This window comes from Globicephala melas, chromosome 5, assembly GCF_963455315.2.
Source record: "Globicephala melas chromosome 5, mGloMel1.2, whole genome shotgun sequence".
In the NCBI taxonomy this organism is placed as follows: Eukaryota; Metazoa; Chordata; class Mammalia; order Artiodactyla; family Delphinidae; genus Globicephala; species Globicephala melas.
This window is the reverse complement of record NC_083318.1, coordinates 69,704,355-69,729,597: the sequence shown is the minus strand read 5'-3', so window position 1 is coordinate 69,729,597 and position 25,243 is coordinate 69,704,355. Positions and strand designations below refer to the sequence as shown.

Here is a 25,243-nt window from a genome sequence, read left to right as displayed (position 1 = left end):
TTTTGAGGTTGAAAAAAACATGCAGAAAAGAGGGCAATTAGCATTTATTTTGTAATCGATCACACAGAGCTAGAAAGTCAAAGAACAGCCTAAAAAGTTTACAAAAGTAAGACGTGGAACTTGCATTTCAGCTCTAACATTTGAGTATTTTTTGGTTTGGAATTACTCTCAACACAGAAAAGAACGTTCTATTACTAGTCCTCATAGTACAACCTGTATGTAATATTTTTTTCCCTTAGAAAATTATTGAAGAGGAGAAAATTAGAGAGTGTAATTAGTTTTGGTATGAAACTATATTGTAATCCTAACTGCATTTAGAATTCCTTGTTGGCCCAATTGCTCACTACCCCTCCCCCCACTTCCATCTCTCAGGCATAAAGAGCTTAGACTATCAAGCACTGGTCAAGATAAATTTGTCCATTCAGTTCTGTTCTCTAATATTAAAGATTTTCAGTTTCTAGGTCAAAGAAACTACTTTACTTTTCTCCTTGACTCTAGGCAAATGTTAATAAATTCTGTGGTCATAAAATTTCTCTTACATATTTTACTTTGCCTTAAAGAGATCCCTACAATTTTATGATGAATTATGCAGTGATATTTGTTACACATTAATTTTGCCACTTGATTTACAACAAAGTACAACCGTAATTACCTGGTGCTGGTGGTTTTATTAAATTATAGTAATTATTCTTGAATGATTAATATGTATGATTATCTAACAAATGTAGAAGATTAAGGTATAAAGATGGACATAACATGCTTTAATTGCTGACACTCTTTTTTGCTCCACTGATTTTTAAAAAAAATGTTGCTCCTATTTGTTTTTATTTGGGGTAGTCTTTTTGGAGTGGGAAAGAGGCTAGAATTTAATACATTTTTCTGCATATTTATGTGTAGTCATCTGTGATTGAATATGTCACAAACTAATTTCCCTAGGAATACACAATGGATGTGTTCTTCAGACAGACATGGATTGACAAAAGACTAAAATATGATGGCCCCATTGAAATTCTGAGATTGAACAATATGATGGTAACAAAAGTATGGACTCCTGATACTTTCTTCAGGAATGGAAAGAAATCTGTCTCACATAATATGACAGCTCCAAATAAGCTTTTTAGAATTATGAGAAATGGCACTATTTTATACACAATGAGGTAGTCATTTTTCTTTTTTGCTTTTTATCGTTTTAACTCTCTTTTTTCCTTTCTTCCCTTCCTTCCTTCCTGTCTTTCTTTTTTTCCTTCCTTCCTGCTTCCTCATTGAGGGATCTTTAAATTACTTTTAAAGAAAGTGTTGATTTTGTTTAATTGCCTTTTTCCATCATAGACTCACCATAAGTGCAGAGTGTCCCATGAGATTGGTGGATTTCCCCATGGATGGTCATGCATGCCCTTTGAAATTTGGGAGTTGTAAGTTACAATAAAAATGTTGTTAGAATTTATGATTATCTCACGCAAGCTGATATTTTTATATGTGCATGATTTTCCATAGTCCAACAGTTAAATCACTGTCCCTGACAACAACTGTCCAAGGTTTGACTTACAGGAGACTGCTTATTATCTAATATATTTAAATAAAGAAGTAAAAACAACCCCTTTTCCCCCAAAAAGCAAAAACATATTTCTACTTACCTAGCCTACCTAGATAGCCTAGGTAGATTGACTCATAATTAATAGGTTGGTGATCCGTGGTGAAATTTAGGGGCCTCTGAACTCCATGTGATGGTGGTGTAACATAGAAAGTATAAATGATCTTTTTGTTTTTGTAATTTAATAGTTTCTGTTACAAGCAGAATCCTTTATGGCAGACTTGAAAAAAGCAGAAGAAGGTTCGGGGCTTCCTGACATGACATAGGTTAGAATAGCATAAGCAGCACTGTTAGTATAGAAGCGGTCGAAGCATGACCAAAACAGAGTAGGAGGTGTGGTCTGATATGTAGACAGAGCAAGACAGTATAGTGCCTTACAGACCACATTAAGGAGTGTGGATATTATTCTAAGTGCTTTAGAACACCTTTGGAAGGATTTACTAAGGGGTGTGGCACTCTTTGATTGACATTTCACAATTTCATTTCAGCTTTTCTACCTAGAAAGGATTGTAGAGTTGCTAGAGAGAAGCAGAGAAGAGTTGGAGGCTGTATGTGTTAATATTGATACAAAGATGGTGGTGGCTTAGACTAGGATGGTACCAGAGGAGATGTGAGACAGATGGATTTGGGATATTTTGTGGACGTGAAGGCAAGAGGATAAAATGAATGGGTAGGACAGAATATGGAATTCCTTTCCCCCAAGCTGCCTTCTCAGAGATGGCAGCAAAATGTGATCGTCTCTTCTAACGTCTGCCTCAAATTTTTGACTCAATCAGAATCTACCAAAAATAGATGCTGACTTTTACTATTGCTTCACATTCTTAGTCTCACTGATTGTGAAACTGTTGCCTGCTGTTATCATTGCTCATTGCTTAACTTAATGAGACTCGGCAGTCACCATTCTTTTTATACCCCCAGTAATCACAATATTCCGTTGGCCTAACTTGAATCTAGAGAGGGTCCTTTGCTCCCTGACCAGTGATTTAATGAGAGAAGATAAAAACAGAAAAAAATACGTGGAAAGAAAGGTCGATCTTACTGGGGCCAGAATTTAAAACTATTTGTGCTATAATTTAAATTTCACCCAAGATAGCTCTAATCTAGGGAAAGTCCTTTCCCACCCACCCACCCGCCCCCCGCCCCCAGATCTCATGGAACACTCTTCAGAGTGACTTAAACATAGTTGGTCCTCCATCAGGGTTTGTATAAAATAAAGAAATTATTCCTTGGAAGCTGATGATTTGGGGTTGAGAACTGAAAAGAGAGGCCCATCATACTTATCAAATAAAGATACTTCATTACTTTGGAAGGAGAAAAATAACATTTAACTATGTTTACAATTCATAGGCATGAGAAAAAACAGGGGGAAAAATGGTTATAAGATAGCCAAGAGTAGGATACCTGATTTAAAATATCATGCAGGATCATAGCATTCTGGGACTTTAACTGTATGATTAGGCATAAATATACTTCAGAAGATAAACCTTGACACACAGTTGTGTAGTGCTAAATGACAACACAAGCCTTATAGTTTGTTTAGCAAAGTCGCTTATAAAGATAGTCTCCCTAGGTATCAATTCCTTTTGTAGAATTAAACACTTTCACTGAGGACCTACTGTGCTCTAGGGCTTTTAGGAAGGTTTGCAGAGGGTAGCATACAATTCATCTTTGTTCTTCTGAACTCATTTGTGTGTGAGCCAAGCTATCTGTTCTGGGTAGACTGGTAAGCAAGCAGCTGGTCTCCATTTGTACTGAACACCAAATAATAGAAAATGGGCTTGAATTGCCGCTGGGAGGGATTTGTTGAAGATAGAAGGGAAAATGTTCTGATTGTGAGAGTTTAAAGGTAGTGCAACTGGTTGTGTAAGTACATTCCCTGGAGAGCTTTATAAACAGCATAGCCAGTTGTTACCACAGAGTGGTTCCCAAAAAGCATGGGTATTGCCCAGAGGCAGAGTCTGGAATAGGTGACCCCTGGAGAGCTCTCCCAACAGTAGGATTTGCTCTTTTTGTTTTTGTTGTTGTATTATTATACGCAGCATCTGGTACATTTCTAATTGACAGAGCTGCATTAGGATGGAAGAAGTCGATATTGGTCAAATACTGGCAGTGAGTTAGAAAGGGAGCAGCAGTTGGACAGTACTTTTGGGGGGTTTATTATTTCTGCTTTTCAACTGTTTATCCTATTAGTATGGAAACATACCAAGTGCACTGATGCATACATAGCATTTTAGTTGCCTTAGTTGTAGTCTCCCCTCCAAACCTTTGGCATAAAAATAAGAAATATGCCCAGTTGCAAGGCTGTTTATTTAATCTCTACAGTCTTCTCAATCTTAAACGTGTTTGAATAAATCATAATGATTCTTTTTTTCATTTATTACATCTTTCCTGAACATGTGTAATATTCTTAATCGTTGACCATCAATGCTGATGGAAAAGGAGCTCTGAATCTAACCACATTCTGTGCTCTCATCCAGATGCCTATCCGAAGAGTGAGATGATTTATACGTGGACAAAAGGTCCTGAGAAATCAGTAGAAGTTCCAAAGGAATCTTCCAGCTTAGTTCAGTATGACTTGATTGGGCAAACTGTATCAAGTGAAACTATCAAATCCATCACGGGTGAGATATTTAACAATTTGAGTCAATATGCTACCTAGCATTGGCAATGGAGTTTTGTCCTAGCTTCTTCATTGAAATATCTCGTGTTTTCAGGGGACAACTAAAAGTTTCCAGAAATAGAGTTGATGCATAAATCACAGTTCAGACTTTATTTGTATTTAAATCTTGTTTTAGTTTAAAATAAATTCTGAGTTGGTGACATGTGAGAAGTGAGCTGGTTTTCTTATTCAGAAACAAAAGCCAATAATCAAATATATCAAAACTGTTTTCAACAGAATTCTGAGGCGGAAATCTGACCATTGATTTTTTTTTTTTTTTTTTTTTGCGGTACGCGGGCCTCTCACTGTTGTGGCCTCTCCCATTGCGGAGCACAGGCTCCGGACGCGCAGCCTCGGCGGCCATGGCTCACGGGCCTAGCCGCTCCGCGGCATGTGGGATCTTCCCAGACCGGGGCACGAACCCGCGTCCCCTGCATCGGCAGGCGGACTCTCAACCACTGCGCCACCAGGGAAGCCCTGACCATTGATTTTTGAGCACTGGATTTCCCTGTTTTTGGTGATTTCCCCAAATCTTTTTTTTAAAAATCTCGCCCAATTTTTGTGGTGCTATGCTACCCTCTTTTCAAAAGTAAAAGCAAAATATAAAGCTTAATTATAAAATATATTAAGGGTGTATATTAAAGCTGTCACATGAGTAGATGGATGATTATTATTGATGATTCTTGGTCTGTACTTGCTTTGGGGATGTGAATGGTAAGAAACATAGGATTTAGTTTTTGTCATATTCAATGAGGAAAAGCTAATTATTGCTTGTTCTAAAACTATTCCTTACATACACATATCACCAGGAAAAACTATTTTTTTTAAGACATTTCTTTTCCAGCCTGTAAGTGAGATTAAAAATACATTTTGGGAGGATTTGAGGCTTCTGAATCTTGGGCTTCACAGTCTGAGAATAAAGCTACTGCTTCCTAAGTAACTTTCTCAATACGTTACTTTCAGATGTAACATTAAAAATATTATCAAGAGCTACCAGAAATCTTATGGTATATTTACTTATTAGCTTTTTTAGGTTTTTGTCTAAATGCCAATGAAACATGCCTGAACTCAGGGATGTTACGTATGGCTGTATGTTATATGTGTTTCTTTGTATTTTTCTTCACATATGCCACATTTAGAAATAAAGCCCTTTCCTAAAACTAAGACAGTAAGGTAACCTTTCCCTAAGCATATATGTATATATAATGTATGCCTTTGTATTCCAATTCTTTCTAAAATTAAGCTTTATATTTTCATGTGTATTTCATTTTTTTCTAGTGATTTTCCATAAAGGTTAGGTTTAAATTCTGCTCTAGAAAATGCTGAAAATGAAGGCTAATCGCTTTAAAATAGAAAGCACTGCAAGAATTTTTATAAAGTTATAGCCCAACTTATTAAATTGCTTAATTACTACATGCAACAGAAATATTTTTCTGTGTAATGACGTGCAGTATCATTCCCGCCCTAGTTGGGAGCTACATATTTCTCAGTGCTTGTGTTGTTACACAATCCGATACTTTCTTTGCCTAGAATACTGTTTGTTAGTCTGAAATATGATGATAAAGCCATTGAATAATTGCCCGCAGAGCCTATAACGTATTTTCCTCATGTTTCATTCGCAGGTGAATATATCGTTATGACGGTTTACTTTCACCTCAGACGGAAGATGGGTTATTTTATGATTCAGACGTACATTCCATGTATTATGACAGTAATTCTTTCTCAAGTTTCATTCTGGATAAATAAGGAATCAGTTCCAGCTAGGACTGTATTCGGTAATTATAATCATTTCTTGGGTATTTTTGTCCACCTTACATTTTGATCATGGGAATAACCTTTAGATATCATCTCTAACAAAATATTAAACAGTAATATATCTGGCTGTGCTAAGTAAAGAATCACATAAGGTTTCTTTTTTTTTTTTTTTTTTTTTTGCGGTACTTGGGCCTCTCACTGCTGTGGCCTCTCCTGCTGCAGAGCACAGGCTCCAGACGTGCAGGCTCCAGACACTCAGGCTCAGCGGCCATGGCTCACGGGCCCAGCCGCTCCACGGCATGTGGGATCCTCCCGGAACGCGGCATGAACCCTTGTCCCCTGCATTGGCAGGCGGACTCCCAACCACTGCGCCACCAGGGAAGCCCCTAAGGTTTCATTTTTATCAGCCAATACAAAGTAATAAAGCTTCAGAGGATATGGGCAGTCCATCCCTTCCTTTGGGGCTCTACCAGATTTCCTTTATTGAGAACTGGCAGGTGAAGACCAAGTGTGAATCTGAATATAATTTCACTTTGGGTGATGTTCTTGGGTTCCTAGCTTAATGCTGTGTAATTGAATTAAAAACCATATCTGTGTGTTGAAATGAAATGCATTGGGAGCTTAAAATAAAACAAAAGTCATGGATGAATGAATATGAAAACCTTAGAATAATTTGCCTTTTAATGAAGAGGAACAAAAGGCAAATGGTTTAAATGCATGGAATTGGAAGTATTATATGCTTAGTTTATTAGCTTATTGTTATATTCTACCTACATCTTTTTTTTCAGAATACTACACATTTTATTCGCTTTGTTTTTACAGTGGCTTCCTATATATCATATTCTTTTTTTTTTTTTTTGCGGTACGCGGGCCTCTCACGGTTGTGGCCTCTCCCGTTGCGGAGCACAGGCTCTGGACGCACAGGCTCAGCGGCCATGGCTCACGGGCCCTGCCGCTCCGCGGCATGTGGGATCTTCCCAGACCGGGGCACGAACCCGTGTCCCCTGCATCAGCAGGCGGACTCTCAACCACTGCGCCACCAGGGAAGCCCATATTCTTAACCATATGAGGTCCAGAACACCTGAGTTTTCAATTTTTGTAGCTGAAAATAAGCCTTTTGCATATCAGGCTTGCTTTTAAATATTAAAATTAGTTATAATGATATTTATTTAATTTAACATATCTCTCTATTCTTTTTCTATTGATTGTGAGTGGCAAAAGCATTCAGTTATGGGATGAAAATGATCAGAATTGCTCTGGAATGGAGGTATAATCCTCACAAGAGATGCCAATTTCCCTTTGCTTTTTCTACTTGGTAGAAAGCCAAATAGAAGCCATGGTATAATATCCCTCATCACACAAGAGCTGAAGGGATGCTGGTGAGAAGGAACTGGAGAGAATGGGAACTTCTCCTCCCACCCCTGATCCATTTAGAGAACTTCTGATATAAGGGCATCTTAGTGTTCTCAGTGGACCTGAATGTGGGGTGTTTGCCATGGACACCCTCCCCCACCCCTTTAGGTTCACTCAAGAAGGTTTTGGAATCCTACCAGGGATACTCTTAGAGGAGGGTCAGTGCTGAGGGTAGGGTGTGACCTCACGAAGGCAGTGAACAGGTGTTATGGCACTACCTACTTCGTAGAGTTGCGAGGGTTCATTGCAAGTGTTGAGTAAATTTTAGCTATTAAAAATAGGTGTGAAAATGAAAGAGAAAAAAACACATCTAAGCTTTGGACTCCAATAGGTCAGGTTTTAAAACCCACATCTGCCACTTATTTTCTCCATCCATAAAACTGTGGTAACACATCTCTCCTTCACAGACTAGTAAAGATTTAGAATTACGTGCAGTGCTCATTACAGGGTATGTGGAGCACTTACACATATTAGTTACTCTTTACCATATGCTCTATTGCGTAGGGGAGATTTATTTTGTTATGACCTGGTTTCCTTGATTATTAACAGTTTTTAAAAGAAAATATGCATTATTATGTAATGCCAGACACTCTGCTAAATTCTTTTTTTTTAAATGAAATACAGTTTATTTGCAGTGTTAGGTTCAGGTGTACAGCAAAGTGACTCAGTCATATATATATATATATATATACACACACACACACACACATATATGTATATTTTTTTTCATATTCTTTTCCCTCCGAGGTTATTACAAAATATTGAGTATTGTTCCCTGTGCTATAAGTAGGACCTTGTTGTTTATTTTATATATAGTAGCGTGTATATATTAATTCCAAACTCCTAATTTATTCCTCCCCCCACTTTCCTCTTTGGTAACCATAAGTTTCTTTTCTATATCTGTGAGTCTGTTTCTGTTTTGTAAATAAGTTCATTTGTGCCATTGCTTACATTCCACATGTAACTGATATCCAATGATATTTTTCTTTCTCTGTCTGGCTTACTTCACTTAGTATGATAATCTCTAGGTCCATCCGTGTTGCCGACAAGGGATTAATCTGCTAAATGCTTGATGTCCATTCTCTCATTGAGTGCAGTGAGAGAATGATTAACCTTGGGTCTACACATCATGTCCAGAGGCAGCCTGACTGGGCAGGAGGTATCTGCTGAGGCTGAGAACCAGATCAAAGTCCCTTAACTTTTCCTCGTACAAAAAATATTAATATTTCAGGAACTGTCATCATTGAAAATAAAAATAAAATTACTTTTACACATATACCATCTTTTTTCTATGTTCCTAAATAATTTCTAGAACAGATAATATTGACCCATTAATGATGCCTTTGATTAAGAGGTAATCAAAATTGCAGACTCTGGAGCGAGACAAAAGTTGTAACCCCAAAGTCTACCACTTATTAGCTGTGAACCTTCAGTGAGTTATTTCTGCCTGTTTCCTCATGTGTTACAACAGGATACATTGTTGCTACTACATAGGGTTGCTAGGAGGATTCAATTAATTAATTTGTTTTTGTTTTTTTTTGTTTATTTTGGGATTTTTGCTTTTTTAAAAATTTTTATTTATTTTTGGCTGTGTTGGGTCTTTGTTGCTGCGCACGGGCTTTCTCTAGTTGTGGTGAGCTGGGGCTACTCTTTGTTGTGGTGCTCACGCTTCTCAATGTGTTGGCTTCTCTTGTGGAGCACGAGCTCTAGGCGCCCGGGCTTCAGTAGTTGCGGTGCGTGGGCTCAGTAGTTGTGGCGTGTGGGCTCTAATGCATGCGGACTTCAGTAGCTGTGGCTCGCAGGCTCTAGAGCACAGGCTCAATAGTTGTGGCACACGGGCTTAGTTGCTCCGTGGCATGTGGGATCTTCCCGGACCAGGGATTGAATCCGTGTCCCCTGCATTGGCAGGCGGATTCTTAACCACTGTGCCACCAGGGAAGCCCTCAATGAGTAAATTTGGATAAAGCCCTTGGAACAATGCCTACCACACAGTAAATACTATTTTTAGTGTCATTGATTACTATGACAGCTCACGCTGCCATCTCCCTCATTTGAGAATCACTACTTGATACTATAATGTGAATGTTCTCCATATTTTCTAGTTATTGTGATTGGTTGATAAGCTTTGAATGCTTTCTTGGTTCATTATAAACTCATAGCCATTGTTTTGTCCCATTTGTCCGCAAATAATAGAAATTTCCAGTGGTATGGGGAGAGATAGCATTGATTATATATTATATTGCCCACCCAGCATTTCCTATCCAGATAAGATACTGTAAGGAAATTAAGTAGCATGTGGTAAGGATACCGGTAACACTAATAATAATGATGATAAGATTTGCCGTGTACTGATAGGGGTCATCTTACTTAATCTTCACGATAACTCAGCAAGGTAGGCATTATTAATTTCATATGGCTAAGGATACAGACTCAAAGAGATTAAGAAACTTGTATAAAGTCATATATTTAAGCGATAGACGCAAGACAATTTCTGCCTAACTTTGAGAACTCTCCCATTTCTACTCTGCCTTTCTTTCTTTACAGGGGGTCTGGGGACATGGGGGCTTGTGGAGAATTCCAGAACAGCTGAGTGAAATTGTATGGCTGTGTGCTGAGGATACTTTGTGGGTAGCTTTTTCCATTGGTTTCTTTCTGATTGTGCTCATGTACCAAGATACTGGTTTTGATTGACCAGGGAAATTATGCCCAATAATTAAGTCTTCTAAGACCTAAGGTGTGTCAGAATGGTAATTATTAAATTGTTTATTGATGCTTTCGATGGTATTTTTTAAGGAAGTTAAGTTTTAAGTATTTGCGGGCACGTAAGCACTCTTTCATTTGAGATTCAGGTAAAAAAATTAATTCTGGTCTAGTATTTATCTTTCCAAATTCTCATTTTCCTCTTCACTCAAGGAGAGAATTTTCTGGATCAGGGGTGTCTTTCAAGATCATGCAAAAACAAAACCAAAAAAAATCAGTGTAAATATGAGAGGTAGAGTGTGCTGAATTCTCTGGCAAGGGCTTCTATCTCTAAAGTTGTGTGCCTCTAAGTTTTCTAATTATTCCAGTATAGTAAAACATGAAATCTGAGTAAATGCCAGCTGGCATATGTACATCATTACTAGTTCATTTTCTAGTAGTGGCTAGCCAAAAATTCACTCTTGTGTACAGTCTTAGCCTACTCGTACATGTCCTCTTCCAGCTTCTGGGCCAACCAATATGGTGCATGTTCAGCACTCTAAAAACAGGAACTGGCATCAATACTTGAACGTGTCAAAAAAATTCCATGGTTATTAAGGTGCTTTCACGGTAGATGTGGTAACGGATGTACTATCTTCCTCGATGCAGAGGAAGCATGGCTTCTTATCTGAAAAGTTGGCATCTGTTTGCTATTGTGTTGGTGTTTATTTAACCAAATGTTCCACCTAAAAACAGGTGTAATAAGCCCATTCCTGTTGTGCTAATGCTTTCTTAAATTTGAACTCCAGGCAGAGAAACTTTTTAATGTCTAAAGGGATGGCAACTTCAAACACTCAGCCAATTGTTTATGCCAGTTACTTTCCTAATTTTGCCAACAGTCATAGAATAGGAGTCATAATATCTGAAGGGTCTTTCTACAAACTTTAGAATCAAGTTTACCCTAGACAATGAAAGAGAGATGGAAAGCGGCCACATATCCAATGTTTTTGCGTAGATGTCCATACATTATTTAACATATTCCTAAACCTGGTGATCCACCCTCCTTAACATTCAGAAAGTAATTTTTGGATTCGTGGCTCAATAATTGAACTAATACTCTGCTTACTTGGCATTAATAATGGAATTTCTTCTCATACTGCAGGAGAAGACGAAGACCACTACTTCTGGTCCTCAGGAGAAATCGTTCTATTACCAAAAAAATGTTCACAGCAACATGGAGACTCTTAAGTTGCTTATATTTGAGTTTCAGTTTCCTTTTGGACTACCACAGTATGGTCACTGTGAAATTTTCTGATTTCTGAGCAGTATTCTTATTTACACTGCACTGTTCATTTTTTATTTTCAAGTGCTCTCAGCACAATTTCTATGCTGTTAGAGGAAACATGCTTATTAATAAAGTTGTAGAACATTTTTGAATTCTTAATAGGCCATTAAACTTAAGTTGTTATGAATAAGAAGAAAAACCTTGATATATCTTTAAGTTTTGTAGCTAAAATTTTTCAGAATTAATTTAGGGTTTATTCACATATCTCACAATGAGCATGAGAATGGTGCCATTTTCCTGAGATTTAAGGTAGAGACCCTAAAAGTCCTGAGGTCTCTTTTCGAAACAAAGTCTACTAAATTCACAAGATTGCATTTTCATAGGCATTTAGGTATTTATATATTTGACTGAAAAACCACATTTTAAAATCTGTCTTTGACTAATGAAATGCTAAAAATAGCATGAAACTTTTTTTTAAAGGAATACAACCAAATTCTCAACTTTCTTCCTCTGTATAGTTTATGGAATGTTTTTGAAAGATCCATAGCTCAGAAGCTACACAGTTGCTCTAGTTTTTCCTGTTCTAAACATTGACAATTCAGAAGGGACTAGAAAGAAAATAGATTGATGAAGAGCTGAAAAATGTATTTTTATTTACAGTGCATTTATCATGTGCTCGGCACTACGTGAAATAAGGTAAATCCTGAAGCAGTGTTAGACATTCTGCCCTTAAGAAGTCTATGCTCAATCAAGTAGTGGAAACAAAGCTCACTCAGATGGAACAATTAGGGAACAATACAAGGCAGAACATAATTAAGTGCTGAGTTGAGAGGACAGTATTATTTCTCCCTACATCAAAATATTATTATTCTTTTATTATTGCATGGGACTCACTATTTTTTCAGTTTAACATGTGTTATTTGGCTTTCAGCTGTGGATTGGCATGGACTGGATATAGTTTATGCCTTCATCATTGTTATTGTTGTCATCCTCACCATCCCCAAACACCTGGGTGTGTCAATTCAAGAGATTTCCTAGGCATTACATAGAATGAGTTTAAATGGATATGGTAAATCTCCATGTACATTTCCAAGCTTAACTACGTAACATGGATTAGATACAGAGGCAAAGATTCAGAAAGGGACAATTGTGCACATATTAGCATCCCTATGTAATGCATTTCTCTACAGTTTCAGTGGCAAGTGGAATTCTTCCATTGAGAATGGGGACTGACTTTTTTCCCAGGCTGAGGAGAAGCCTTTTCTGGAGATGATATGCTTCAGAAGCCTATTGATGCATGAGAAGTACCTCTATTCTTGTTGCCAATATTTTCCTGCCAACCACAAACTGATGGGCAGTAGATGCCCAATATTTTTAAAGCCAAATTATTCTAGAAGTCTATTTCTCAGGAGTATACCTATGTTGTTTTATATAAATTAAGCTATTTTACAACTAGTAAATTTATTATTTTAATTCAATAAGTAATATTCAGGTAAAGACTATAAATACATATAACTTGTGCTTTTTCTGATAGAGATTCTCAACAGCAGTGGGCCATGCCTACCCCAGGAATTCTGATGCTTCAATTTTCATTGCTACCATCTTCCCACTCCTGGTTGAGAGTCAGTGCTTCAATGAGTCACACTTTCCGTTAGGTGTGTGTTGAGTTTCTCAGGTACATTGGCCCAGGTACTAACATGAACCCAGTATATGTTAGGTGCCTTACATACTTTTAATCTTCATTGTAAACCCAATAAGTGGGTATCAAATGAAACCAGTGAGTTTTCCTAACTTAATCCAACTCACACTGAGCCAGTGATTAGAAGAGCCAGGATTTGAACCATCTCTGTCTCTCACTCCAAAGCCTGTGCTAATTTCACTGAACCACTATGACTGGAATCTTACATCAAAGATGGTTTGGTTTGAGTTATTGTAAACTTTGTTACCTTCACCCCACCAGATTTCCAGGTCTTTTTGTTTGTTTTTATGCATTGAAGTAACCATAAAGTATTTTGTCTCTTTGCTCTTTTGCTTTGAAGGAATAACCACAGTGCTCACCATGACCACACTGAGCATCAGTGCACGGCATTCTTTGCCCAAAGTGTCCTATGCGACTGCCATGGATTGGTTCATAGCTGTCTGCTTTGCTTTTGTGTTTTCGGCCCTTATTGAGTTTGCTGCTGTCAACTACTTTACCAATGTTCAAATGGCAAAAGCCAAAAGGAAGACATCAAAAGCCCCCCAGGAAATTCCAGCCGCTCCAGTGCTGAGAGAAAAGCATCCTGAAGCACCTCTGCAGGTATTTGACTTAATATCCTTTAAGATTTCAGCATCTTGGTCAAATTCCATTGCCGGGGAAAAGCTAAGAAGTTGAGGATCCCAATGACAATCTGTAAGTCATTTAAAAATCCAGAAAAATATTAAAGGATAATCATGCATTTATACTTTAAAATTGTGATTAGTGGCTTAAAAGTTAAACAGCTCTGCGGAGTGGCTGGGCCTGTGAGCCATGGCCACTGGGCCTGCGCGTCCGGAGCCTGTGCTCTGCAACGGGAGGGGCCGCAACAGTGAGAGGCCCGCGTACCGAAAAAATTAAACAGCTCTGGATGAGCTTGAGGTACACAGCTAGTTGTTTGAAAGTTCTTTTCAGGATTAAAAAGTTTTTATAGAGAGGGGTAAAATCTTATGTATGTGCTTAAAAGAAACCTGTGGATACCCTCAAGTGGGTTGGAAAGGCATCTCGGTAGAGTTCATTGAACAAAGTACAGCAGCAGTTCTTAACATAGCTCCACATGAGAATGCTCCCATGGGGCTGTGCCCTTGTATGGAAGAAGAAAACAAAACCAATAAATAAAAAGACCCGGGCTTCCCTGGTGGCACAGTGGTTGAGAGTCCGCCTGCCGAGGCGGGGGACACGGGTTCGTGCCCCGGCCCGGGAAGATCCCACATGCCGCGGAGCGGCTGGGCCTGTGAGCCATGGCCGCTGAGCCTGCGCGTCCGGAGCCTGTGCTCTACAACGGGAGAGGCCGCAACAGTGAGAGGCATGCGTACCGCAAAAAAAAAGACCCATAGTTGTAGGTTATGCACATCCAAGACTGAGAATTCTTGTCCTAAAGAGACATATCTAAAAGGATATGAAAGCCTAATAAGAGCTACTGTAATTTACATTGGACACATAAGTGATTCTGTGATTAAAAAAACTAAAGTGACTTTTTCCTCATGGAGGCCAGTTGCACAAAACTAGCAAGATCCTCATGAAAATGAGAAAGCTAACAGCCATCCCCTCCTCCCTCTCCTCCTCTTCCTCTGATACTCTGCTCTCTCTCTCTCTCTTTTTCTCACTCTACTTGGCTTCCTCCTTGAATCAACAAAATGTCAGTGGTCACATGCACAACCTTATTGCGGTTACCAGAAATGGTAGTCTAAAACTCCTTTTGTCTACATGTGCCCAAATCAAAATATATATAAATCATCAACTTTATTCTCTATAGGTGATAACTCATTCCCTTAATTATTCATACACGCATTCATTCTTTTTCTTCACTCATTTAACAAACATACATTTAGTACCAACTATGAGCCAGACACTGTTTCTGGTCTGAAAAGCAAGGGTATACAAAGCCCCCTGACAAATATCTTACTCTGTATAACTTATCTTTCAGTGTGTAGGGAGACAGACAATTTAAAAACATATATAGTAAAACGCTTAGGTGTGTTAGATGGTGATAGTGCTATGACAGTGCTGAAGCACCAAAGTGGGAAGGAAGTGCTGGAGCCTTGTGACAGGGGTGGGATTCAGTTCAGAGACCAGGCAGGCAGGGAAATCCTGCCATAGAAGATGACAGTAGAACAATTAGGTTAGGGATTTAACCTGGCAAGGATTAACTGTTAAGGCTCCTACAGTTTATAGCTCTCCTCCCACAGGGCTCTGGACACTGGTTCTCTAAGAATGGCATGTGAGCAGATGGGAAGATTATTGTCCTTCCATTAAGTAAGTTTGGATAGCTTACATTTTCCTCTAAAGGAATCAGTTTCAACAAGATTTTCAAAATTATTACAATGAATTTTGTATGGTATTTTCAGTCAAAAAAAACCCCCTGATTATCTACAGTTTTATTCCCTTTCCAATTCCCCATCGGTAATTTTATGCCCTTTCTGCCTTTTACTGTTGTTTCATTTGCTTTGCTTTGTTGTGTTGAGGGCTTGGTAGAATAATTCTATTTACTCTCCCTTTAAAAAAATTATCTTGTATTTACTTGTTTACTTTACTTTTTTTTCTAATTACTGACAAGATTTATTTTAATTTCGTCTTTCTGCAAGTTAATGTTGTTACTCGTTTTTAGCTTCTTGAGTTCAGTTCTTATTCATTTATTTTCACTGTTTCTTATTTAATAATAAAATTTCCTTTATTGCAATGAGATTTGCTTTGCATATAGATTTAGCCAATTCATAACTTTTGATACGTTATATTATTGTAATTATTTGCTAAGTATTCTGCAGTTATGCTGCTATTTTTCTCTACAAGCTCAGAATTATTTGGAAGATAATGTTAAAGTTTCCAAATGGGATTTTGTTTATTTGTCTCCATTGTATTTTTCGTTGTATCACTTTATGTTCAGAAACGTTACTTGTACAGATTTGAATGTTGTTGATATTTTCATTGTGCCCTGAGTTATGCTAAAAGCTTATAAATGTTTGATGGAAATTTAAAGGAGTTGACTGTTAGTTATTAAATTAATTTTACCTAAAACATTTTTATTTCACCCTCTTAATAAGTCACTTCTTGATCTTTCAAATACCAAGAAAGTTATGAAAAATTCTCCCACAAATATTATGAGATTGTGTTAGTGCGTTTTGCATTTTAACTATTTTTGGTTTATGTGTTTTGATGCTTCGATATTCAACATGTAAAGATTTATAACAGCTCTATTTTGATATCACTCTATTAATTTAATCATAAAATAACCTTTTTGGGGAGGTTCCATATAATGCCCCTTGAATTCTATTTGATCTGATTTTATTATTATTTTTTTATTCTTTCTTAATATTAACTTTTGTAGTATATTTTTATTGCTAAATTTTCCTATTTTTTTTCTCATGTACTTTGGAAGCTATATATCATATTATTATATAACCAGTGGTTATCTTTAAGCTTTAAAATGACATATTGTAACTTATGATTTTCTAATAGTGTTGAAATTATAACATATACTGACTCTTCCATGTAGCTGTTAACTCCCCCCAACCCCAGGATTGCTCAAGTCTAAAGAGTCTGCATTTGGAAATACTTTATATATAAATTTTTTTTCTGTTTATAATGAGTTGACGTAGTTCCCTTTTCATTTTTGCAAGGTGATGAGGCTCCTTGCACTAGTGTTATAATAGTATAAATACTTGAAAGTACCCCTTAATCAGCGAAAGACCATTCTGCAGAATTTCCAAAGGTGGGACGAGAACTAATAGTTCCTTGAAACATATCTCTTGACTATTACAGCATCACTGGTGAGTGGTAGGTTGAGTACATCCAGTTGGCTAAGTCCACTCTTGGCAGCATGGGCCACATGCTGGGTGCAAATGGCATAATCAAGATTAAGAAGATGAAATTTGTTTGTGAAGGGCATAGAGTCATAGTATTTAAGGGTTGAGAAGTTTATAATAAATCTCATCAAAATATTCATCATATGTTTCATGTCCTATATGGTATGTAACCATATATGTATCATAACTTAGATTGCCACAGCAGCTTCCTGAAGAATATCTATGTTCTAAGGACAGTGATTAATGGGTTGGCCCACACATCCTCCAGAGTCCATATTGCTGCCAGAGCACAGCTGGCTTTGGAGCGTCAGTTGTCATTGAATAGTTCAACTTTGAAGGTTGAGAACACATTAAAATTGAGGAAGGGAGAGAGAAAGAGAGGAAAAAAATATATATATAGATAAATAGGGAGAAGGAAATCAAGATGGGGAAAAAGTGTGTTAAGAGCAAAATTTTAAAACACGTTACTGGAAGGAAATATTCTAGTAATCTTATGAAGTTTGGAGTTTCAGTAGAGATTCTGATCAAACAGCTGAAATGTGCTTATTCTAATGTGTTCCAACTTGTATGGCTATTTGCTGATTTGAATGATGCTGCTTTGTTTAAACTGTGTTTAAACTCCTCATTTGAAATTGCCTTCAGTCTGCACAATACTTGATAATTCAATAGTCCTTTGGGTTAGCTCGCTAGTGGTTTGATTCATTGTCACCATATGTGACCTATGGACTGTTAATGGCCTGGCAGAGGTTCATGGTGACCATTTTTATTTCTTGGGAATTGGAAAGCTTATGGTTTATGGAATATTCATGAAGCAAGGAGAAATAGGCCAACTGGAAGACTCTAAGAGCAGCTATGGGCAGCTTGGGTATGTCTTTAGGCATCTCAGGAGGCAAAGCAGCTGTTTTGCTTCTGCTCAACATCACCATAATTCTGCCTTTGACTCTGTCCTTCCAATATTGAAGTTGAGCTCTATTCCCGTGGTTCTATCCTTCCAAACCCTTACTACTTCTTAGAGTACCTACTCGCTCACTGACTCAGGTGATTTGGATTAATAGGATGATTTGGAAAATAAATAACTATAAAATAAAACGTGGAGATTTCTTAATAAAATCATACTTAAAACTTACTTGAAAATATATTCTGTAGCCCTTGTTCAGTCAGAAAGTGTACATTAATGTATGTATGTTGTACGTTGTGAAAAAATCCAATGATATAATGACTAAAATTACTTGGACTTTTAAATTGTGTCAGGTACTATGTGATATGCTTTACATGTGCTACTTAATTTCAAACTCACAATAACTATTTTATAGATGAAGAAACTGAGTCTTTTCTTTAATATCTTTATTGGAGTATAATTGCTTTACAATGGTGTGTTAGTTTCTGCTTTATAACAAAGTGAATCAGCTATACATATACATATATCTCCATATCTCCTCCCTCTTGCGTCTCCCTCCCACCCTTCCTATCCCACCCCTCTAAGTCTTGAAGTTGTTGAGTGATGTAATCAAGGTAACACAACTAGAAATGGTAGACCAAATAGAATAGAGAAGAGCAGTGAAGCACGTTTAATGAAGAAGCTAATTAGTTCGCGTTTAGACACGTGGACATTTCCAGAGTGGGACATTTTCTTCTATCCCATGATAACGATGACTTACTTTTTCCGAACTACAAGTGCGTATTTCTCCACTGTGCACCTTTCCTTTCCCATCTACCTAATTTCTTTGTCTATTTCCATTTTACTGAACTATTCTTCATAGACTTCTCAATATTATAGCGTCCATAGATTCTTACAAGGGTATTTGTAAAATTAAAGAGCTGTTTGCTCTGCTTAGAGTCTTTAAGAAAAAGATGATACAAAAAAGAATATATAAATAATTCAAGATACACCTTGGATTCAATAATTCAACTGTACTCATGAGAATATCCTTCTTTACTATCCATTCTTCAAAGTCAAACTCTAGCCCTATTTCCCAGATGAGGATCATTTTGATAGAACTTAAGGATGCCAAGGATATGGTGTTAAGTATCCACATCTACAAAATAATAATAGAATCTGCCAGAAAGACTGATAATGAAGATTTAATTACATCCTGCATGTAAAGTACATGGTACAGTGCTTAGTACGCAGTAAATAATAGCTGTGATTATTATTTTATCAAAGTACAGTTGATTTACTATATTATATTAGTTTCATTTGTACAAACATAGTGATTGAATATTTTTATAGATTATACTCCATTTAAAGTTATTATAATATAATGGCTATATTCCCTGTTTTGTACAATATATCCTTGTAGCTTACTTACTTTATACATAGTAGTTTGTATCTCTTAATCCCCTACCCTCATCTTGCCCCTCCCTGCTTCCCTCTCCCTACTGGTAGCCACTAGTTTGTTCTCTATACCTGTGAGTCTGTTTCTATTTTGTTCTATTCATTCATTTGTTTTTGCTTTTAATATTTATTTTCCTTATTTTTTTTGGCTGCATTGGGTCTTAGTTGTGGCATATGGGATCTTTGTTGAGGCATGCAGGATCTTTTCATTAAGGCGCACGGTCTGCTCGGGTTTCTCTCTAGCTGTGGCGCACACGCTCCAGGGCGCGTGGGTTCTGTAGTTTGCGGCATGCCGGCTCTCTTATTGAGGCGTGTGAGCTCAATAGTTTTGGCGCACACGGGCTTAGTTGCCCCGTAGCATGTGGGATCTTAGTTCCCTGACCAGTGATCAAATCTGCGTCCCCTGCATTGGAAGGTGGATTCTTTACCACTGGACCACCAGGGAAGTCCCTCATTCATTTTTTTTATATTTTAGATTCCACATATAAGTGATAACAAAGTTTTGTCTTTCTCTGTATGACTTACTTCACTAAGCATAATACCCTCCAGATCCATCCGTGTTGATGCAAATGGCAACATTCTTTCTATGGGTAAGTAGTATTTCATTGTATATGTATGCCACATCTTTTTAATCCATTCATCTATTGATGGACACATAGGTTGCTTCCCTATTGTGGCAACTGTAAATAGAACTGCTATGAACGTTGGGGTGCGTGTATCTTTTCAAATTAGTGTTTTTGTTTTCTTTGGAAGTATACTCAGGAGCGGAATTGCTGGATCATATGGTAATTCTATTTTTAGTTTTTTGAGGAACCTCCATACTGGCTGCACCAATTTATATTCCCACCAACAGTGTACAGGGTTCCCTTTTCTCCACACCCTCTTCAGCATTTGTTATTTGTGGTCTTTTTTTTTTTTTTTTTTTGCGGTATGCAGGCCTCTCACTGTTGTGGCCTCTCCCGTTGCGGAGCACAGTCTCCAGATGTGCAGGCCCAGTGGCCATGGCTCACGGGCACAGCCGCTCTGCTGCATGTGGGATCCTCCCGGACTGGGGCACGAACCCGTGTCCCCCGCATTGGCAGGCGGACTCTCAACCACTGCGCCACCAGGGAAGCCCTTTGTGGTCTTTTTGATGATAGCCATCTGACAAGTGTGAGGTGATATCTCATTGTGGTTTTGATTTGCATTTCCCTGATGATTACTGTAGCTGTGATTATTATTATCCTTTGTTTCCTTAAGCATCTTCAACATTTAAAGTCTGTATCACATAATTTACCACTTATAATATCCTGAAGTATTTTGCATAAATTGTTTCATATGTGATTGCTCTATTTACCTACCTAGATGGTGAGCTTCTTAATAAAACTGGTTATGGCTTCATTCTGTCTTCCCATACAGCCCATAGCACAGTGTTTAATAGTCACAGTTGTTTATTATAATGAGCCGACTATAGGAATCGAACAATAGGAAATGTGGGGCCTCTAAAAACCAGTATATTTATCAACAATTTCCAAAAACATTTGTATTTTATATAAAATTCTTCTGTAAATGTGAACATTAGGTGGATGTTAAGTAGTGAGCTAGAGCTGGGTCACTGTGAGGATTGTGAACAGCAGCTACTCATTCTGAGGCACACTTGTCAGCGGTTGGACTTTGCTAGTGGACAACAACAGGGAACTGAGGACGACACTTTGAAAAACAAAAGAAAGCAAAACAAAAAGCCTCTGTAAATCTACAAGTGCAGCTATGCATTATGAGAAAAGCATAGTTTGTTGTCCTTGGGTCATTTTAGTCACCTCACTTACACAGGTATCAGTGCCTTTGACACCAGTGTTAAATACAGTGATATCCCAGTAAATGGTAATACACAAGCTTCATTCCATTCTAACAGGCTCTACAAACTAGGTCAGTTTCAGATTTTCATTTCAATCATTCTCAAAACTCCTCTTAGAAATGCTGTGCTTTAAATAGTTTAAGCTAACATGCAAAAAACTTTCATTTTTCCATTTATCCTTATTTCTCTCATTTCTTAACTTAGTTTAAAATCTCTTTCCTTGGCAGTTTGAATAAGGACATGATGAAGTATTGTCAGTTCACTTGACATTTCGGTGTGCTGGTGACAGAAGTTTAATGACGTTCTTTGAACCATATAAATTGTACCTCCCGGAAGCCATACCTTTTTCAGTACAGAATGTTCTGTAGTTAGTAATGCTCTTTAGGCAATGAGTAATTGTTTAATTGCACAATTATTTAACTGGGTGATTTAAGTGTCAAGAATATCAGAATTATGTTTCATTTCCAACCATATTTTTCATATGGTAGTCTTGTTATGTGTCACATGCTGATTCATCAGAAATCGTCATTTTGCTAAGGCAAGAGAGCAAATCTCAGGTAGTTAATTTAACAAGTGTTTACTGAGCAACTACTATGTACTAGTCACCACGCAAGGCACTGAGGATTCAAAGAAGACAAAACCTGGGCACTTAGTCTAGTGAAGGAGACAGGTTATTAATCTTGCAAGTGACTATATGTAGTATATAGAAGTATGGTCTGAATCTTGGTTTTAGAATACTTCAGGCATGCTTATAGCAGTATAATCTTACTCTCAAATATTCACTGCTACCTTAGACCTATGAGCTGAAATACAGATCTATATATCCAATTACATACTGGGAACCTATTTTATTTATGGCTACTTTTATGGAATACCTATCAAGTGACAGTAGGCTGGGAATACTCTGAGGGTAGTGGGGAAGTTGACATTCAACAATTAACTTCAAATAGTTAAATAATGATAAATGTGAAAAATGCTATGAAGGAGAGGTAGAGAGGGTCATGATAAATTATGTCAGAGAGTTAATTTGAGACTTCAAATTAGCCTTTGAAATGCAAAAAGTGACAAGGTAAGGGATGTCATTCAAAATGACAAAGGGAGGAGAAACGATCAATTTTAGTAGCTTATTGAAGCAATATTGTGCATATCTTGGTAATTGTTGGTAATAACATCACACGGGAAGAAAAATGCCAACATTAGTATCATAATTGAATGGCTATTTTCTCCTCCAGAAGGGGGAATGCCATAATTTCAGTGCTGCATCAGGAAGGCTTGATACATTGCTAGTGTTCAAGGAAGTAGTAAGGCATCTTGTAAACCTAGTATAACACAGTTTAAGAGTGTGTGGGTGTGTGGGTGTGTGATATAGATATAGATTAATAGTAAACGTGTCCATTTATTTTCATGTATTCTGTGTTTACAAATATGACAAAGGAAGAAGCTGTGAAGTGTATTTACATAGTACATAGATTGGGGGAGGTAGCTTGTCACCATCATTGTCATCACCATCATTGTTATTTATTTATTGTCTTCTACGTGCTATATATATATATATATATATATATATAGTGCTAGTTGCTTTACACGTGTTATCTCTAATCTCCACAATACACCCTGAGATGAGTTGTTGTGTTGTTATACACATAGTTTTATGGTTGAGAACACTGAGCCTTAGTGAAGTGTTTTGGACACTTTCAGATGCACTGTGCTGTCTCTCACCTAGAGAAAACAGGCAGGCATCGAGGGATTTTGTCTCTACTCTCAGTTTTCCAGTGTAGCTTTGATCACACAACCCAATATTTGAGTTTGGATTTCTCTGTTAGATGACAAAGTTAAGCAAGATTATATCCAAATTCCCTTCTAATTTAAAAACCTGTTACTACAAGCTCATCCACTATCTATAACTAATGCCATCTTGCTTTATACTCTTTAACATATGCTTACTTTCATAAGAATGGATTCTAGTGAGGATGGTTCTTTTGGGGTTCACTGAGACAGGTCAAATTAAATATTCAGATTATTTTATGCTCACTTACACAGCAAAAATCCATACTGTTCCAACACCAATAAGAGCATCAACTCATCCTGTGTTTAGTATGCACCAGAGAGTATTTTAAATATTTTACATATATTCACTTATATAATTGGCATAGCAATCCTGTCCCATTTTCATCCTGTTTTATAGATGACTAATTGAGGCACAGAGTGGCCTAAGTGATTTGTCCAATCACACACCTCCTAAGTAACTGAACCAAGATTTAAACCCAGATGGTCTGGCTCCAAAGTCTAGGTTTACAGCCCCTAGAAATTGCCACCCCTCCATTGTAACCTCATCCCACACTGCTGAGCCTCTGCTGTGCCTACCCTCACACACTCACTCCCCAGCCCATTCATCATTTTTCTGAAGGTTGTCTTAATGTTCACATTGTTGAAAGTGTAAGCCATACTATAAAACTCTACCCCATTCATAAACAAGCCCTATCCCTTAGCTGGTGGTTCAGCTTACATAGAAGCCAAAATCTCAAAAAATTAGCCACACTCTCCAAATTTCTAGTTTTGCATAAAATATATGTGGATTTTCTCAAGGCTAGAAATCACCAATTGATTGAGGTCATTTTGAGTATAGACCAATCCATAGTTTTCCCAATTTTTTGACATTTTAAACATCTAAAAATGTTAAAAAGAATTTCTTAGTTTTGTCTTGAAATAACCGATCTGACATGCATTAATATATTCAATCAACAATATTTATTTACAACATATGTTCAAAAGAATTCTGTTGTCAAGGTGGTGAGAAAAATTTTAAAGAATTTCAAAAGATAGTTTTTGCCCTAAATGAATTTATACTGTGTCAGGTGACAGTATATTGATGTAAATAATCAGAGGAATAGGTATTCTGTAGGGACCAAGAGATGTAAAAAATGTGCTGAACTTTGGGAGGAGCTGGTAGGAGAACTCAGTCTGGCAGTGAGGTGTATTTTACTGATGGTCAGCAGACAAAGGAGAGTAGCAAGGAAATAAGCCAACTCATTACTATAAATATCATTAGTTTGGTTTGTGATTTTTATGGGCTAGCTTGAGGATCACTCTAGAATTGCTATACAATTAATAAACTCTTACCGCATTGTTGGAATTTTTATTACTTCTCCATTTACTCTGTTCCTTCTCCAGCACACCTGGCACAAATTTGCTAAGAATCTAGTAGTTGCTCAAGAAACACCTGCTGATTGGTTTCATTCTTCCTATAACTGAGATAGATGCTCAATTGTCAGGGATAGCAGTATATGAAGGAACTGTACGTTTCCCCAGGTGAAATTTTTGTTATGAAAATTTTTTCTTAATGGTGTTTCGAATTATTATTAATTTGGTGATCTTTTTCTGTGTTAGCAATGTGAGTGGGCCAGCACTTCTTTTTAGAGGGGAAAAAAATTCAGTCAGCTTCAAAAATATACAGACACTTGAAACAAATTCCCTCAATGTTTAGCTATATTTTCCAGCAAGTTCTCTTCCCTAAGCTACTGAGTAAGATTATTCATTCCTTCTGGTTTATTTGGCTAAGCTGCCAATTTCCCTTTTGCTATTTTGAGGGGCTAATTTTCCCACAACATAATATACATCGCTAAATCTCCAGCTTTTCTCTCAGCCTCAGATAATTTAGAAGTTTCAAGATGCATCAGTTCGGGTATTACTTATTTCATTTCATTTAAATAAAATCAGAGGATATTATGCATAAAAATGTCTTTGGCAGAAGGAGATTATTATGTATTTTGGTCAATTTAAGGAGAGGGCATTTTCTACTCAGATTGTATGGCATGGTGTGTTTTTCTTAATATTTTCTAGTATCTCACCTTCCAGGAGTTTCTTACCCTGCTTAACTTTGAATAATACATCATATTCTTTCACAACGTCTCTTGCGGCTTTTATTTGTGAGCCTGAATTTTCACATTCCTCTTGCTTAGCTATACTGTAGGATTCTATTCTTTCTCCTTCATTAGCTCTTTCTTGAACTTTGACTTTAATTTTTAAAATCTACTGTCTTCATATAGACAACTAGCATGGGCATTTCTTTAGTCTCTCCAGCGTCATGACTCCCTAATGATGTAGTCCAGTGAATTTAGCTTCTCTCTCAAACTCTCTCTCTTTTGGGAGTAGTT

The 25,243-nt window shown here is 37.3% G+C and overlaps 1 protein-coding gene across 3 annotated transcripts in view; it reads left to right on the top strand.

Annotated features, from left to right (window-relative positions):
* GABRA4 (gamma-aminobutyric acid type A receptor subunit alpha4) overlaps window positions 1–25,243 on the top strand; it is a 256,206-nt gene that overhangs the window by 15,582 nt on the left and 215,381 nt on the right. For all 3 annotated transcript variants that reach the window (XM_060299294.1, XM_060299293.1, XM_030880725.2), the window contains exons 4-8: window positions 937–1,157; window positions 1,330–1,412; window positions 4,069–4,212; window positions 5,873–6,025; window positions 13,422–13,681. In XM_060299294.1, coding sequence (XP_060155277.1) covers window positions 937–1,157; window positions 1,330–1,412; window positions 4,069–4,212; window positions 5,873–6,025; window positions 13,422–13,681 — 861 coding nt within the window. The remainder of the gene's footprint in view (window positions 1–936; window positions 1,158–1,329; window positions 1,413–4,068; window positions 4,213–5,872; window positions 6,026–13,421; window positions 13,682–25,243) is intronic.